The sequence below is a fragment of the Sorex fumeus genome, unplaced genomic scaffold, assembly GCF_029834395.1.
Source record: "Sorex fumeus unplaced genomic scaffold, SorFum_2.1 ptg000009l, whole genome shotgun sequence".
NCBI classification, from domain to species: domain Eukaryota; kingdom Metazoa; phylum Chordata; class Mammalia; order Eulipotyphla; family Soricidae; genus Sorex; species Sorex fumeus.
In genome coordinates this window covers 19,461,128-19,478,420 of record NW_026606066.1, presented here as the reverse complement: position 1 = coordinate 19,478,420, position 17,293 = coordinate 19,461,128, and the positions used below count along the sequence as shown (strand labels likewise).

At 36.7% G+C, this 17,293-nt stretch overlaps 1 protein-coding gene across 3 annotated transcripts in view; it reads left to right on the top strand.

Annotated features, from left to right (window-relative positions):
- The first annotated feature begins 6,771 nt into the window (after positions 1-6,771).
- The window catches only part of SCN7A (sodium voltage-gated channel alpha subunit 7), a 97,995-nt gene continuing 87,473 nt past the window's right edge, over positions 6,772-17,293 (top strand). For 2 of the 3 annotated variants that reach the window (XM_056110337.1, XM_056110336.1), the window contains exon 1: positions 7,140-7,340. In XM_056110337.1, the coding sequence (XP_055966312.1) occupies positions 7,307-7,340 (34 nt within the window). In that variant the 5' untranslated portion in view covers positions 7,140-7,306. Of the gene's footprint in view, positions 7,104-7,139; positions 7,341-17,293 lie in introns of those variants that run through there. The other variant, XM_056110338.1, reaches the window with a different exon arrangement.

The following is a 17,293-nucleotide window of genomic DNA, read 5'->3' as shown; positions in this document are numbered from 1 at the left end:
GGTTATAATCCAACACTGCTTTATTTTGTTGCTCAAATTGTTCCAGCTTTGGCCATTACTAATTTTTAAAGTTTATTCCCATGTCCCTTTGCTTTGACAAACTCATTAATGTGAGTGATTTTTTTTAGCACTACATTATTTTCTGTAACTGCAAAATCATTTAGACTCAACTTGTATTTTTTTCTAAAATCAGCCATTTCTCAAGGGAAACGAGATTGAACTTTTCTTGAAGAAGTATATTAGATTCTCTATTTGAGCAATAGATATGCTTAGCATGCCTGATTTTAACTTTTTTTTTCCTCTTCAGTAAGCTTAAAATTTTAAAATTGCATCTTTAGCTTAGTCTTCTAAAACTGCATGATCTGTTGTTTTCTTTTACTTGAGGGACTGTTTTTTTTTTTTTATCTAAACTGATTTATTTGTAGGGCCATTTAATTAAGAGACCTCCTTTAAATCTGAAAATCTTCTAGTATTACTTATTTGACAATTTACTTTCACTACTTCTCTTCATTCTCTGGATTTTCTCTCAGTTAAAGCCTAGAGTTTAAACTTTATTTTCTAATTTCATTTTTTCTAGTATATTGTACAAAGATTTTGCCTTTCTTCCTACTTATTATTTCAACATTCAGCTCTATCATCATCATCATCATCAACATTATCATCATCACCTCACTATATCTATAATAAATTAATATTCCCAGAGCTCTTTTATCTACTATTTCTACTTTAAAGTAGTTCATTCTGTTCCTGTACCTTGATATATTTGCTCTTATTTTTCACATTCATTATATTGTCTTTTGATTGTCTTCTATATCTTGCTGTCTCTATTTCCAAAGAATTATTTCTTCCAATGCCCAGGATGTGCTGAAAATATTGTTGAGTGTCCAGGGATCCTTATTTCATGACCACTAAATAATCAGTTGGATATGCTATACATTTTTCATGTTGAATGTTGGGAAAGTAAATCTTGCGTACAAGATTACTTTAACTAAAGTGATCTGTTTTGTTGATGACACTAAAATTTCAACAACAGTGGATCTATCCTGTGAGACAGGTCAGGTTTTTCCAGAGAATCTTCAAATATCAGTTCTGAAATGTAGCAAGTGACTTCCAAAATTCTTAGAGCAATTAAAGAATTTGGAAGAAAGGGTAAAGAAGAGTGAGCAATTCAGTAAACAAGATTTTTAAATGTTGTAGTTCTCAATCTCTCATTTCTTCTCTGTGTTTAAAGTTCTTATTTTAAACCACTATGATTCAAATTTTCCAGAGAACATACTCCCTACTTAAGTTGAGTTTGAAGGCAGTTATCAGGGTGGGCTATAACTGAACCTCCGCTGACCTAAGTTGTTCTCAAACAACTTCCTGTTTTCGCTCTCTGATTATCTTGCCCACTTGCAAATTTCTTCAATTCTAAGATTTTCTAGATAGGATTAGCGTTACTATCATCATTCTTACTCTTTAGAGGCATGCATTTTTTTTTTGCTTTACTTAAAATGTTATGTATTATTTTCCCTGAAAATTATGCAAATTTTATAAATCCTTTTTTGATTTTCAAATGTTTCATAGTTTCACTGAAGATCTGGTTGACAACTATCTATTTTTTATACATTCTTTCTTGAAAATTTGGGAAAAGGGATCAGAGAGATAGTACAGCAGATAGGGAAATTGCCTTGCACTTGACTGACTCAGGTTCTATTCCTGGCACCCTATATGATTCTTTGAGAGCTGTGCTAAGAATGATAGCTGAGAACAGAGCCAGAAGTGAGCACAGCTGGGTGTGGCCAAAAAAAAGGAAAGAAAAAAAGAAGAGAGTAGAGGAGAGGAGAAGGGAGAGGTGGAAAGAAGTAGAGAGGAAAGGAGAGGAGAAGGGAGAGATGGGAAGAAGTAGAGAGGAAAGGAGAGGAAAGGAAAGGAGAAAAGAGAAGAGGAGGGAAAGGGAAAGGAGGGGAGGAGAGGAAGAGGAGAAAGCTGACAGCTTTTTAACAGGGTTTTTATCCACTTTTAGGTGGAAGATCCTGTTCATTTTCTAGGAAGAGACTATGGTCTGTTTTTTCTTTTTATTTCAAAGAATCATTTAAGACAAGCTTTTAATTTTATTTCTTTGGCTGTTCAACCACTCTTTCTTGTTCTAGTTACTTATTATGATATTCAAATTTTTACAATAATGGAACATGGACAGAATTGTAGATTATAGTAAGGTTTTGTAACTGTTCTAAGGAATTTAAACATAAATAGAATCATAATTAGAATCATTATATTATATAGTTAAAAATAATGTTTCTAATTCAAATTAATTTTTTCATAAAATTCAGGGTTTTATTTAAAGAAAAGTTTGCAAATTCAGAAATAAAAAGTGTTTTAAAAAGAAAACAGAAAGAAAATAAATGGCATTGAAAGTTTGAACAGGCCACACTTGTAATAGTAGCTACCATGTCTTCTTGAAAGCCACGTGACACATATAACTGCCAGCAAATAAGAGAATAAGGGCCACTGAATGACTCAGTATTTTACAAAATGCGTCTGGACCTTAACATTTCACATGACTTATTGTTTAGGAAAAAGGGAGAGGTTTTGCTAAAAACAAAAAAGACTTTGTGACATAAAACGTTGTTTCTTTGAAACTTTACCAGAAAGTGGGGCCAGAGACATAGTATAGTGGAAAGTTGCATTTCTTGCATGTAGTTGACCAGGGTTTAAACCTTAGCATCCAATATAGTCCCTTGGAGCATCGCCAAGAATAATTCCTGGGTGCAAGGCCAGGACTAACCCCTGAGTGAGCATCTCAGGGTGTTACCCCAAAAAACAAAAATCTACTTAACCACTTTCCCAGAAAGACATAATTTTCTTAGATTGGGGACATTTAAAATGGAGGATGGGGACGTCTAAAGGGAAATAGAAAAGAGAAAGAGACACAAAGAAAGGAAAGACTTTCAATGTTGAAACAGTGACATATGAGTGAGAATTCCTTGTAAATTTACAGATTAAATTGAGCATTAGTTAAATCATCACAGAAAATATAAGGCTTAACACTGACTCAAAAATTTAATTACAGATATATTTATTCTGAGGATAAGACTATTCAGATTTGACAATAGGTAATTATGTAATCCTTTAAATTGTTTCTTGGGACAAGAGGAGAGAATAATAATGACCTTTCTCTCTAAAATAAAGAACATCTTATGCTCAAATGTTCTTTATATAAAATAGTTTCCCAATCTGTCAGTGTGAAATCAAATATCTTATTGCCAGAGGAATTTAAAATATCATATATAACACTTCACTTTCAAGAGGTTTTTTCAATAATCTTGGAATGTCAGTCACCTCTGAAAACAATTTAAAACTTTGGAAATTGGAACATATACTAGCATTATACATGTTGGTTTATGTCAAAAACTTCAAAATAAATAAATTTATCAAGTTTAGTATTTTTAATTATATTTAATGACCGTAAATGAAAACTATTTTTAAAATATGGCTGTATAATTAATACAGTAGATTGTAAACTTTGGCTGATGGAAGTATCACTAAGATCACTTTATTCTCACTTCTGTCTTGTAAATTTGTTAGTATATTAGTGTTTTACTACCTTCATGGCAAGAATTATACAAATTTTGAGGAAACCACAGGTCTCTAATACAAATAATAAGGTTTTTTGAAATTAGAAGATAAATTGTTATTAAAATAATGTTCCTTAAGCAAATATTTTAGTGGAATTATTAATAATATAAAATTAAATATATATGATAATTCTACAAACCCCACAGTATGCTGAATTACAGAATAAAGGGCATGTTTCCAGATGTTGCAAACCATAATTTTATGATATTTTAAAAAACTTAAATATCCTTTTAGGTAAAAATTAAATTAAGTCAAAGTTCAATAGGATAAACGGGAAAAAGATTTGGTATCCAGGAAAAATGTTCATATCCATGAGTTATAGAAATATTAAGGTGTTTAATATCAGGGTATTTGAAGAATAAAAGCAAATCAACAAACAATTTTCATGTGCCCCACATTCATATCATATTCATGGTACATGTACTAGAATTTTTCTCAGTAAACAGCGCATTCTTCCAGGAAGCACATCCTAGATAGGTGGCAACTTATTGGTTACATCTTCAGCAATTTTACCACCTCCATTCTAAACACTTCCTTATAGCAAGGACTTTACAAATCTGTGTTGTCAATCATCATGTGTGCAAGTGAAAGGAGGCAAAAAAAATAAACAAGCAGTTGGTATTTAAAAATGCTAAAGTAGTTACTTTAGCTATGGCCAAGCTAAATTATGTTACCATAGCTATGGACAAGTATAAATTTGGAAATTTACAGCTACAGGAAGAGAAAACTGGGCTTACTGGATATTCCATCCTCATGATTATCTACATTGAAACAGATAATAAAGTTGTTTAAAACAATAATAAGGCTTAAGATGGAGGAGAATTGGGGGCAGAATGATAATATAGTGAGTGGGGTGTTTGCCTTGCACATGGCCAACCTGGGTTTGATCCCCAGCATCCCATATAGTTTCCCAAGCACCAGCAGAAGTAATTCCTGAGTGCAGAGCCAGGAGAAATCCCTGAACATTGCTGGGTGTGGTCCCAAAACCACAATAAATAAAGGAAGATGTCAACCAGAAAAAAAATTCTTAATAAGAATTTCACAAAGTCAGAAGATTTTATGCTAGACTGCCATAAAAGAAGAAAAGAGTGACTCACACAGGGGATAAAGTTTCAAAGGAAAAGTTTTAGCTTTGTTTTATATTTGTAAAGACTTGTTCTGTTGCATTTTTATTTTCTTCCTTTTCCTTCTGACAATGGTTTACCAAAGAAAGACATGATGGTGTGGAATAGGAATAAAAACAGGACTATTAGTGCTCTTGGCATGGACATTTTGCGGTTAGGGTACAAAGTAATTCCCCCAGAGGACTAGTTGATTCAAGTGTTCTTTAGGACACACAGATGTAGAGTTTCTGCACACCTGAATAAATACTTGGGAAACATGGCTTTTAATAAGTGACTATACAGTTCTTAAAGCAGACCTGGACAGCTGCTGGGCCGTTCCACCACACACTCTTCCCCTTGATGAAAAATTCAATGGGCTCAGTCAGATTAGCTCATCATTATAAATACAATAATTGCTATGATTAAGCAAATCTAAACTAGTAATATTATCTAACAGTGGTGGGAGAAAAGTCATTCCTGAACATCATAAAATGGTTCATAAATCAGTAGACAAATACAGTATCATTGTTTCTATTATTGATTTGTATATCCTGGGATTAGCTGTTCAATACAAATACAAAGCTATACTATTACTGAAAATATCTTATTTAAGCTTTAAAATTTTTAATTCCATTTTTAAAGCAGTTAACTAAATACTAGATTTGAAAGTAGTGATTGATGCTCAGAAGGATTACCTAAGACAGGTTGGTCCAGAAATTTCTTTTTAAGTTTCACTAGGAACTTCACTTCTATTAATTTGACACCACAAAATGTGGGAAAGAGAAATTGATTATCCATTTGCTGTCTATTAAAAATAAACCAAAGAGTTGCTTCACACTATAAAATGAGTATTAATAATTTTTTAGCGATCATCATGGTATTCAGTTTCATGTTTTAATTCAGAAACATATTATGATGAGATTTGGGACAGAATGATATGTCTTGACAATTTTTAAATCAATCCCAGCTGGAAAGAAGAATATGGATAAAATTAAGTTGGCTACATTGTGACAGTATTGAGACTAAGCACATAGGAATTTATTATTCTCTTTTGTAATTTTATTTATGCTTTAGAAAATTTCCATAACAATGTGTAATTTAAACAACGAAAATCCATATACCTATTCTGTGAATTATTAGTAGACCATGCTGTCCCTAACCTGGTTTGCATAGAAACAATATTCAGTAGTTCTGCTTTCCTTGTGTCTGCTCTATCTATACCTTGAAAAATAGAACTGAAATCTAATAAATAAGCATGAATTTTAAAAAATCATAATGAGTTGCAAAAATCTTAATGGGTTGCAAGAATCTTTTTAAAGGAAAACAACTTCTTTTGAACAAGATAGGGTTATTAAATGATTTATGTTGTCGCAAATTTTCCTCTAAGGAGGAAGAAAGCCCATTCTTCTTCCCTTCATCCACAAACTATACCGTTGTGAACCAGAAAATGCATCACTGATTGCTCTGTGCCTTGTGTTTCAAATCAGAAGAATGGAAAAGAAATTAGTGGTTCCAGTCCATTCTTTGTTACACAACTACACCCCCTCCCCAACACACACACACACACACACACACACACACACACACACACACACACGCACACACACCTCTCTCTCTCTCTCCAGTTTTAAATACTGCTGGCCCCATCAATTGCCTCTAATAAGCTCTACTGGGCTAGCTAGGCAGAGATCAAGCAACTGGAGGCAAAGCAGAGTTTGCTACTATCCTCCATCCCCGCTCTCAGGTCCGGATCACATACCTTTTCCCTCCCCTCTCAACTACCCCGCTAACCCTTCCTCTCTTCTCTTGTACGCGCGCCGCGGTCGACCACACTCGGCATCCCCCTCCTCACTGATCTGGCTTCTCTGTCCCCCTCCCTTCCCGGGCAGCTGGTGGAGACACCGCAGCTGCCGCGGCTCCCGCTGCCGCCGCCGCAGCCCGGGCAGTGGCTGGTCTCTGTCAACATCACCCCGCCCACGCCCGGTCTGGATGCTGAAGTCGCGCACTGGCCGGGAGATGCGAGGGGGAAAGGGTGGCGCAGCTGGGAGCGGGGAGGGGGCTGGGAAGCACACAAAAACAGCTTGCTAGAGGCAGGCGCTGCTCCACTACGCATCTGGCAGGTGGGGGTCTCCGGGTCAGTGGCTGGGCAGCTGCCCAGGGCCACGGTTTCTAGAGGGCAGTACGGCGGGGCGCGTTTTCTGCGGAGCCGTCGTGGTCTGGGTGGGATCAGCTGGTGAAGGCACACACCAGCCTAGCAACACCTCCTAAGCAACCAGAGAGATCAGCAAAGAAAGAGCAGCCCAGGAAGAGAAAAAATCTCTCAGGAGCCCTGTTTCTCTGGCTTCTTTCAGGTGCCGGTGGAGACCCTTCCCACGGTGGCAAGTAAGTATCTTTTTTCTTGTTCTGCATCCAGTGCCAGGATAGTGTCAGCAGCCATAGACTGGCTACCAGTCTATCCCACCACCTGGCCTACCCCTCCTCCTCACACACTGCTTTAGGGTTCCCAGCAAGAGGTTAAGATTCTGGGCATGAATTAAGAGCTTCTTCGAGAGCATCAGTGGTCTGCGGATGTTTGCTCTGCCTGTATGTGTGATCAGCTCTGCTTTCTCATTTCACCAGGTAAGCTCCTGAAGCCATGATGCTCTGTTAGAAAAAATTGCTGGAAACCTTGTATGATAATGACTTTTAGATTACGTGACACAATGACAAACTACCAGGAATAAAAGTTTATGCAGGATGGGGTATACTCCTAGAAATCTTGTCTAGTGATTTCAAGATTATGCTGTTCTTGTAAAAACACTCAGAATCAAACTACAGGCATGGATTTGATGGAAAACAGTGTTCTCTGTCTAATTTTCTGGGTGTTTGGTATTATCTCCCTCAACAGGTTTGTTGTTGTTGTTGTTTGCATTGTTTGGCTTTGTTAAATGCATGCCACCTGGAGGTCCTCCTTGGAAAGTGACATGCATTTATTGTGATTACGGTTATATGATGCTTCTAACATTGATCAGCAGGATACATGATGCACTCATGTGTGCATGCAGGACAGCACACTGGTGTATCCTAAGTGATGAAAAGGATGGACCCAAGTTTAGATATTGGCCAGAAAAACCTCTTGAAGTAGGAAAAGCATGTTAATGCTTTTGGTGGAACATTTTTCTTCCTCTTATTCATGAGAATAGTTTATGGCAAAATGGAAGGATGGTAGACTCTGAAATAAACAGAGTCCTGAGCACCATATCTGCTGTAAGCTTCTCAATTTAAAGTTTCTATAATCCACCTGTATGTTTTATAAGTAAAATCATTAAGGCCCATATAAAGAAATTTTATGACATAATTAATAATGAGCTAGAAGTCTAAAGAAGAAGCTTTTGGCATTTAGAACAATCAAATTTTATATTTTTATGAAAATGATGTAAATTATTTAACTTTTGATTAAACTATTTTATATTTGTGAGTAATCCATCTGAAACATACATATACTGATTAGGATAAGTGACAAGGATTACATAAAGGATTTTGTGAAGGTACTATATATAACTGTTGCTTGTATAAGCGGTTGTACTGTGTTTTTGTCCACTTATCTTTATTCTAGCTCTCATTTTAATTCCAGTTTCAGTATAAAAATAAAAGAGGCTTTGACAAACCTCCTACATGACAGCAGAGAAAGTGAATTGCTTTAGGTACATGGTCTCTCATCACTTTTACAATTTAGAGTCAATTCTAGACTGTAAACCTCCACCATTCCCAAATTGTGTTTTTTGGCTAAGGAGTCATATTTAAACATTGCATATTCTCAAAATATATTTTACTTTATCTTTAGTTTTATATTTTCTCTAATGTTTGTGGTATTTTAGGGATGAAACTATCAGGAATATTGTATCTGCTTGAAATCTCTAAGCCCACTAATAAAGAAAAAGTCAAAATTTAGGCATACATATTCTTAACTACTGGAATTCATTAAAATCCAGAATTCAGGGCAAAGGTACTTCTTTTCCAGTGATATTTTTCAAAAGATAGGAGGAAAACCTGAAATTTGATATAGTTTGAGAAAAAGGAAGCAACAGATCCCAGATGACACGAGAAAATCCCAGTCTCCATGACTGCATATTGGTGTCCCTTGCAGAGCAGGAAGGTGAGCAGAGCACCTAGGAACTGGGCCTTCTGTCACCAGGCCCCCGCACTGGAAGGGACTCTGGTAGTATAGTCCATAGACACTCCCAGTGATTTCCCAGGTGGCATACATACAGGCTAACATACATGAGAAATGAAAACCAAATTCAATTCTTCACCCAACACCCCTCAGCCCCAGATACCCAGTGATCCACCATCATTCAACTCTAATTTATATGAACAGAACTCATTTCTCCTGAGTTGGTCCACTTCTCTTCTATTGGTGTAAACTAACCCAAGTCAAGCAAGGGTTCAACTCTGCAATAATGAAAATGAAAATCGTGTAAGGTGAAAAGAAACTTTGCGCCCAAGGAATTTTAAGGATGGTTTTCAACTGCCTTATCTTCCTTGACCCAGCTGATTTAATGATTTCCATGTATTTGTTTAATCATTGTTCTTTATGTACTGAGCTTAATCTGGCTATAATTCTAGGCTTATAGGAAAAGCCCTAGTACCTTAGCAAGCAAACATTCTTATTGTAGGCACAGCATCTCTGACTGGGTTGACTCAGTCCATGGCCGGCTAGGGATAACCAGTTCTGTGGACAGGTTCTTTGTGTTGACATCCAGGTGCCAGACAAACTGTATCCAGCCTTAACAAAAACTGGATGAAAATGCTAAGACTAAGACCCAGGGATAACCTAATTTTAAAAGTCTGAAATTAAGATATTTGGTATGTGATTGAAAAATAATGTATCGAGAGTGCTGATTTGGGAACCATATTCCCTAATTGAATTCATGGTGTTGAGAGGAATATTTCTTCCCTTATGATTCAAATGCCAGAGCAAGATTTCTTACCAACTAGTCTTTCTATGTATAATGTATTCCACTCTCCCCAGCCATGGTGTGTGTGGGAGGGGGTGGAAGGGTTGGTGTGAATGAGGGATTGTATCTATAGACCCAAGATAGGTTCACATAACTAAGCTATGTCCCTGACCCTTACCAACCTCTAATTATCTGAGTTCTAAAGGGTGTCTAAGCTCCTGAATATAGGCTATAACCTTGGCTATGAACATATCTATCTAGGCTAACCCTAGCAAGTCACAAGGTTTCCCTCTACTTGCTTTCTTATTTGAAAACAGGTTCCGTATCAGTGATTGCTTCTCCAATTGAAAAGCTAATTTTTAGGGTGGGACTAGATTCTGGAAAACAACATAAACTAAGCAATCAGGAGCAAATGTAATTAGTTATAAGAAGCCTCTGGGAGGTGTAGTACTATGTTCTGGGATGTTTAAAAAAGTATTCCACACACATGGTATCATCTAAACCTATAAGTTCAAATGTCTCAGCATTGCTGATGAATACCAAATTATCCCACTTATGGGGTGAGGCGATATCTCACAGTGCTGGAGTTCATGTTTACCATTGGTCTTGACTTCAAGTTTGATCTCTGGCACTAAATGGTTCTCTGAGCACCACTGGGTGTAGTGCAAGAGGTTTCCTGCTGAGACCACTGGGTGATCATGGTGGACAATGGCCCAAGTAACATCACGTCTTCTGCCTAAGCTTTGAACTATCCAGCTGTGGGAGAACCCCCAAGGCCCCCTGAGCATTTCTTGAGAGGTCCTTCACACTCCTTGCCCCCAAGATAAAAACAAAGAGAAGTTAAATGGATAACAATCTCTTCTTTGTATTCCTCTAACAGGGGCAGCAGTACATTCCTCCTTCTTGAGCTCTCAAATGACCTCTGACCAGATTATTCTAGTCTAGAGTCTGAGTAACTAAGCTAGTGTCACAAGAACATTTTGTTCTGGGAAGATTCTGGCCTTTCCCAACATTCTTGTTTTGGTGGACCAGACAGGCACAATTTGGAAGATGTTGTAATAGTTATAGAAACATGAGATCCTGCTAGTGAACCATGAGGTTGCCATAGAGAAGATTGAAGTGGGCATACTGAAAACCACAGAAGCTTTCTTTTATGTTACTGATACCTTTCCCTGTGCCATTGTTTCACCAATCCTAAAGATTCACACTGGTGCAATTTCTTTTCCCACAAAGACTTACTGTCCTGCATCCTATACTCTAGCATCTACTGAGTTTTCCCTAGGTTCATTTTAAAAAGAAAATTTTAAATATTCAAATATGTGCTATATGTGCAAACATATAGCACAGTCTTGAAACCAGGTTTTAAGACTGTGCTATATAATGCTCTTGTATAGAATTCTTTCCTTCAATATAAGTTGTACTACTAAATGTTTGTGACCTGAAATCTTCCTCCCAAGAAAACAACAGGGAAATAAAAGCAACAAGGGAAATAAAAGACTTCTTCAGATATCAACTCCTGATTATTTTAATGATATAAAGTTACCAAATATGGAGGAAAGATAAGATTTTCCTCTTTCAGTCTTGTTGGTGCTTATTTATATGCCATTTGTTTCCCTATTCTTTGAATCTAAAGAATACCTGGGTTACTCTTTTTAAGAAATATAGGCAGATCAAAATGGAAATCCACAATTAAGTTTCTAAGAGTTACTTATTTGCAGTTTGCTCTGCAAGATGACATATTCTAGGAATGTGTTGGTTGAAATTATCAGAGTTAGGGACTTGAGTCCAAAATTAAGTTAACATATTGAAAGCCAAAATAGTCTGACCTGGGAGCACACTACAGCTGCAGGCAGAATCCAGGCCCAAGGACAAAGGACAAAAAGTCAATTAGCCTGGCAAGATAAACTGCCTGAGAGAAGCTAACAAGTAGGAGTCAGATAATCAAATCTAAACAGGAAAGAAGTAAGCAACTCAAGTGGAAAATAATCCCAAAGCAGAAGTAGTTTGACTATGAAGGCAACAGACAGCTGCAGAACTCCAGGTGCCATTTTGAACAATCTGTCCTTTATTACCAAGCCTTCAGTTTGTAATATTTCCATTTCTGGATTTTAGTGCTATGCATATGCTATAAATTATGCTTAACTAACATAGAAATATTTAACCAGAAATCAACAGAATTAACTTCCCAATACCATTTCAGTCTCTCTTTTTTAGAGAAACTATAAGTAGAATTTACTTTGAGAGAGAAATAATTATTCTTGCACTAGTATATATAACAATGTATATAATCCATGCAATACATTTTATTCTCAGCACCACAGTCTTCAATCAATAATTTATTTGGAAAGTCCTCCCATGAAAATACAGTCATATCTATCTCATTATATTTTACTTATGAATAGAGGTTCATGTGAACAACACATTGGAATTTAGTGTATTAACTCAGAGTATAATGTTTTATTGATTCTAGTTTTTGAATTGGGCTGGAGCAATAGCACAGTGGGTAGGGCGTTTGCCTTGCATATAGAAGATCTGGCTTTGATTCCTCCGTCCCTCTCGGAGAGCCCGGCAAGCTACCGAGAGTTTCCCACCCACAATGCAGAGCCTGGCAAGCTCCCCATGGCATATTCAATATGCCAAAACAGTAACATCAAGTCTCACAGTAGAGATATTACTGGTGCCCACTCGAGCAAATTGATGAACAAGGGGAGGACAGTGCTATAGTGTTACAGTTTTTGAATTAAAAATAAGAATATTTATGGGCAGTTTCACAGATGGGCCAATAAGTAGATGTAACTTTATTTTGTAAACTGTTGTCAAGTAGATCTTCATGATAAGAAAGAAAAACTCACTAAAAATGTTTAGGGTACCTATTGCTTCCATATATCATCTGCCAAGTTTTTACTTCATTGAGAAGAATCTCAATTAAGTATCTAGAGCTTTATTGTTAAATTATTTTCATATCTTTCAGAATGCCATTAATTTTATTATTTTTTCATAGCCGACTCCTGCCTAAAAATATATTTTTGTATCCTCCAAAATAAAATAAACAATATACCTATTATGATTTGAATTTAAACCCAGGAGAAATAAATGTTACATATAGCTCTACAGGAAAATTTCCATCAGAGAATGTACCTGTGAGTCATTATGGAATGTGAGAAAGATGAAATATATGCTACCATATAGCAATGTGAACGGTGAGCAAAATATTCTTAATTGGCATTTCACTCTGGTAGGTGTAGTTTCTTTATTCTCTATAGTATATTGGTCACTTTGCTATAGTTGGTATAGATTCAACATTCTCTATAATGTGTTTTTTTTTTCTTTTGCTTTTTGTGTCACACCCAGCAATGCTCAGGGGTTACTCCAGGCTCTGCAGTCACTAATTACTCCTGGCGGTGTTCTTGGAACCATGTGGGATGCTAGGAATTGAACCCCGGGTGGGCCGTGTGCAAGGCAAACGCCCTTCCCTCTGTACTATCCCTCCAGCCCTTCTATAATGTGTTTGATGAAGGGAAAAAAGCTGTCTTTCCTTCACTTTTGCATGTAGTACATTGTAGCTCCAAGTTAATTTGTTTATCAATCTTGGCATTATTCTCATTCCTTTATTTTCTTACAATTATCTGAATGTCATTGTTATATCGAGTTGACATATTGTTCTTTTCTGATAAAGACATAATTATTTCAAAATAATTTGGAGAATAAGTGAATTTCTTTTTTCTCTTCTTTTTTTTTGAAGTTGATAATGATTTTTTAAAATTGAATCATAATGACACACAGTTACAAAGCTTTCATGTTTGAGTTTCAGTCATGAAATGATCGAACACCAATCCTTCCACCAGTGCACATATTCCACCACCAATGTCCCCACTATTTCCCCCACCCTGCCCCTCCCTCTGCCTCTATGGCAGAAAATTTCCCCCATACTCTCTCTCTCTCCTTCTCGGCAATATGGTTTGCAATACAGATACCGAGAGGCTATCAGGTTTGGTCCTTTATCTACTTTTAGCACACGTCTCCCATCTAGAATTATCCCTCCAACCATCATTGACTTAGTGATCCCTTCTTTATTCCAGCTGCATTCTCCCCTAGCTCATGAGGCAGGTATTCTTTATTTTCTGTTCCATGTCAAAGTGAAGTTACATTTGCAATATTATCCTTAGTCTATAGATCCATGTTCCTATTTTTGTTTCATTTAAATATTATTACCCTAAATAATGGGCTAGAGAGATAGCACAGCAGTAGGGCGTTTGCCTTACAAGTGGCCAACATGGCCGACCCGAGTTCGATTCCTCCGCCCCTCTCGGAGAGCCTGGCAAGCTACCCGTGACGTATTTCAATATGACAAACACAGTAACAGCAAGTCTCATGATGGAGACGTTACTGGGCCCACTCAAGCAAATCGATGAACAACGGGAGGACCGTGACCCTAAATAATTAGATAAATATATTTGAAGAATAAAATAGATATTATTTTACATTGAGGAAGACATTTTAAAGTTTTTTTTTATTCAAATCAAGTTATTAGTTTCTCATTCCTAAACTCTATGTCCCCCCAAAAACACAGAGGTTTATGACTTAGATGTTTTTCTCTAGGTTTCAATTCCCTAAAGTAGGAGAAGAATTCAATTGAGGGGGTTGTGGTTGCCCTGGCCAGCCACCTTCTTCCATGTGCAGAAGTTGTATTCACAGCCTGACTACATTACTGGCAGACCCTGCTCTGGGAATCAAACTGAGGAACAGGGGAAGCAATAGGGCGTGGGAGGAAGGGGAGAGGAAAACTACACTAACTGTTGGCTCCCCCTTCTTCCCTGTCCTTCATTTCTCTAAGAAGATGCAGCTGCAATTGCTGATACCGAATGCTATCTACACAGCCTCTTCCCTTGGAACTAAGATACAGAGAGGCCAAACATTGGTTCACTGATTGGGTGGCCATGTCATTCATCATCTAAATCAGGATGTTTTTGAAAAATAAAGAGAATGCCATTAATAATTCTCTCAAACTGTCCCCGGTACCCATGATTTTTAGTCACGCTACTTAACTGTGAGAATGCATACGTTGGAACAAGAGGAAAGAAATGAAGGGAAAATACAGGTCCATTAAGTTGAAAGGAACTTAGAAGCGTCAAGACAAGGAGGACATCTCAGATATTTCTTTGACTTTAAACTTTAAAGCTGTTTTGTATCAGGACATCTGTTATACAATAATAGCATTTGGGAAGGTCATTTCCAAATTGGCACATAAAGAATGAAGAAATTTTTGAACACTGAGGGAGGGGTTGCCCATAGAAGTGAAAGAATGTGAATATTACAGAAAATATGCCATAAAGCAGTTATTTTCTTTGGCAATTGTATTACATGCTCCATTTCTCATACAAAAGATATAAATAAATATGTATATGATATAAAAGTATCCTGACTTATGATATAAAGAAAATTGTTACACATACACTCACACACACATGTAGTTGTGTCTGCTTGCTTTTTAATTTCATTTCAGTGGAGTCTATTGCTCCAAGAACTCAACTCTAAGATTGAAGACGAATTCCAAAATTCCCCATAACAATCCTTTAGGAAGTAGCAAAAGGTATCTTCATTCACTTGTTCAGAGGTAATGTGACACTGGTCAGGAATTCTTGGCCAAGAATCTAAGAAATCCAAGAAATCTAAGAAAACCAATTTCTACCAGAAAACCAATTCTAAGAAGTAACTGGCTCTTTAACAATATGCTCATTTTTTTAGAGTAATAAGGGGTAATTAGTAGTCCCAGAGCCAACTTCATAAAGCAGTAGAGGTTTTTGAGAACATCTGGAGAAATTTGGTACATTGAGTAGTTTCAAATGTTGGATTAGAACACTTTCCCAGAATTATTGGAAGGGAACCAAATTTTGTTGTTTTGGAAGATTCAAGAAGAAATAAAGAAAGAAACAGTTTTATTTCTAGATTCCCAACAACCACACTGTCTATTGCCATTATCACTATCACTGTTTTATCACTTTTATAATATTTATTTTATATATTTATATTATGTTCATGGGGCAGAGCTATAGCACAGCGGGTAGGGGTAGGGCGTTTGCCTTGCATGTGGTCGACACGGCCAACCCATTCCTCCGCCCTTATCAGAGAGCCTGGCAAGCTACCAAGAGTATCTCGCCCGCATGGCAAAGCCTGACAAGCTAACTGTGACATATTCGATATGCCAAATACAGTAACAAGTCTCACAATGTTACTGAGCCCGAAAGAGCAAATCGATGAACAACGGGAGGACAGTGACAGTGACAGTGATATTATGTTCATTATAATCTGTAAAATTATATAAAATAATGTAACTGTTTTGTTATATTAACTATATTAATGTAGTTATTATTAAATTTTATTAATATTATTAGGCAGGACCCTATTTCATGTACTCTGCATTCTTTTTAGGTGTTCTAACTGTCACTATTTTTTCCTTTTGTTCAGTTTTGCTAGCAAATTTGTAATCAGGTACAGATAAGGGAGATTTTGTTATCTAACTCACATTATTGATCTTTATTTCTATTGCTATATTCTCTGTGTCATTCTGAAGCTAAATATCCCAGATTCTTCCTCTCAAAAGACAGACATTAACTATTCACATAATAGTGGAAAAATTAACAAACGTTCAAAAATTAAGATCTACCAGTATTGTAGATTATTTTAAGTCTTTGAATATAACAATTTTCATAGATAAAAGAGGTTTCCTGGTTCTTATTTGTTTACAAGTTCTGCCTTCAACTGTACTTCTAGCACTACTGCTTGGTAGTGTTCTTGTCATTAAGTACATGTTCCACAAAGAATGCTTTTTATTTATTTTAAATGAATGAATATTAAAACCAAACAACTTATTTAAACTTCTTGCCCTATATCACACATCAAATTGTAAGGGTAATTTTTTTTTCTGTTTGCTGGGAGATGGGGCGCAGTTTATACCCAATGGTGCTCAGGGTTTACTCCTGGCTCTCTGTGCACAGGGATCACTCCTGGGAGTGATTAGGGAACTGTTTGTGGTCTAGAGATTGAACCAGGTCAGCAGCATGTGAGGCAAGTGCCTTAACCTCTGTATCATCTCTCAGTCCCTGTAGCAACAATCTTAAGATAATATCTGCTATTGAAATGTCAAACTACAAAATTATAAATAAAAGTTACTATACAGGGAAGAAGCTACCGAGAGTATTCGATATGCCAGACACAGTAACAACAAAGTCTCCAATGGAGACGTTACTGGGCCCGCTCGAGCAAATCGATGATCAACGGGAGGGCCTTTACCTTTTACCTTTACAGGGAAGAAAGCCCAAAGGGCTAGTGTGGGTGCTTTGCCTATCCGAGACATGAGCCCAGTCCCTAGTATTGCATGGCACCCAGAGCACTGTTAGATGTGGCCTCAAAACAAAACAAACAAAAAAACCCAGCTGACTGGGTATGTGAATATGTACATTTTAATATATTTTTTATCTTGTGTTCATAGTTTAAGTATATAATTACATATGTAATTATGGAGAGATTTATTTGCTTACAATTTCTTCCTACAAGATAACATATTCCAATAGTGAACTCCAAGGAGTCTACAAGTCAACTAAGAAAGGATAGAGTTGAGCAATCAGGAAATCTAAA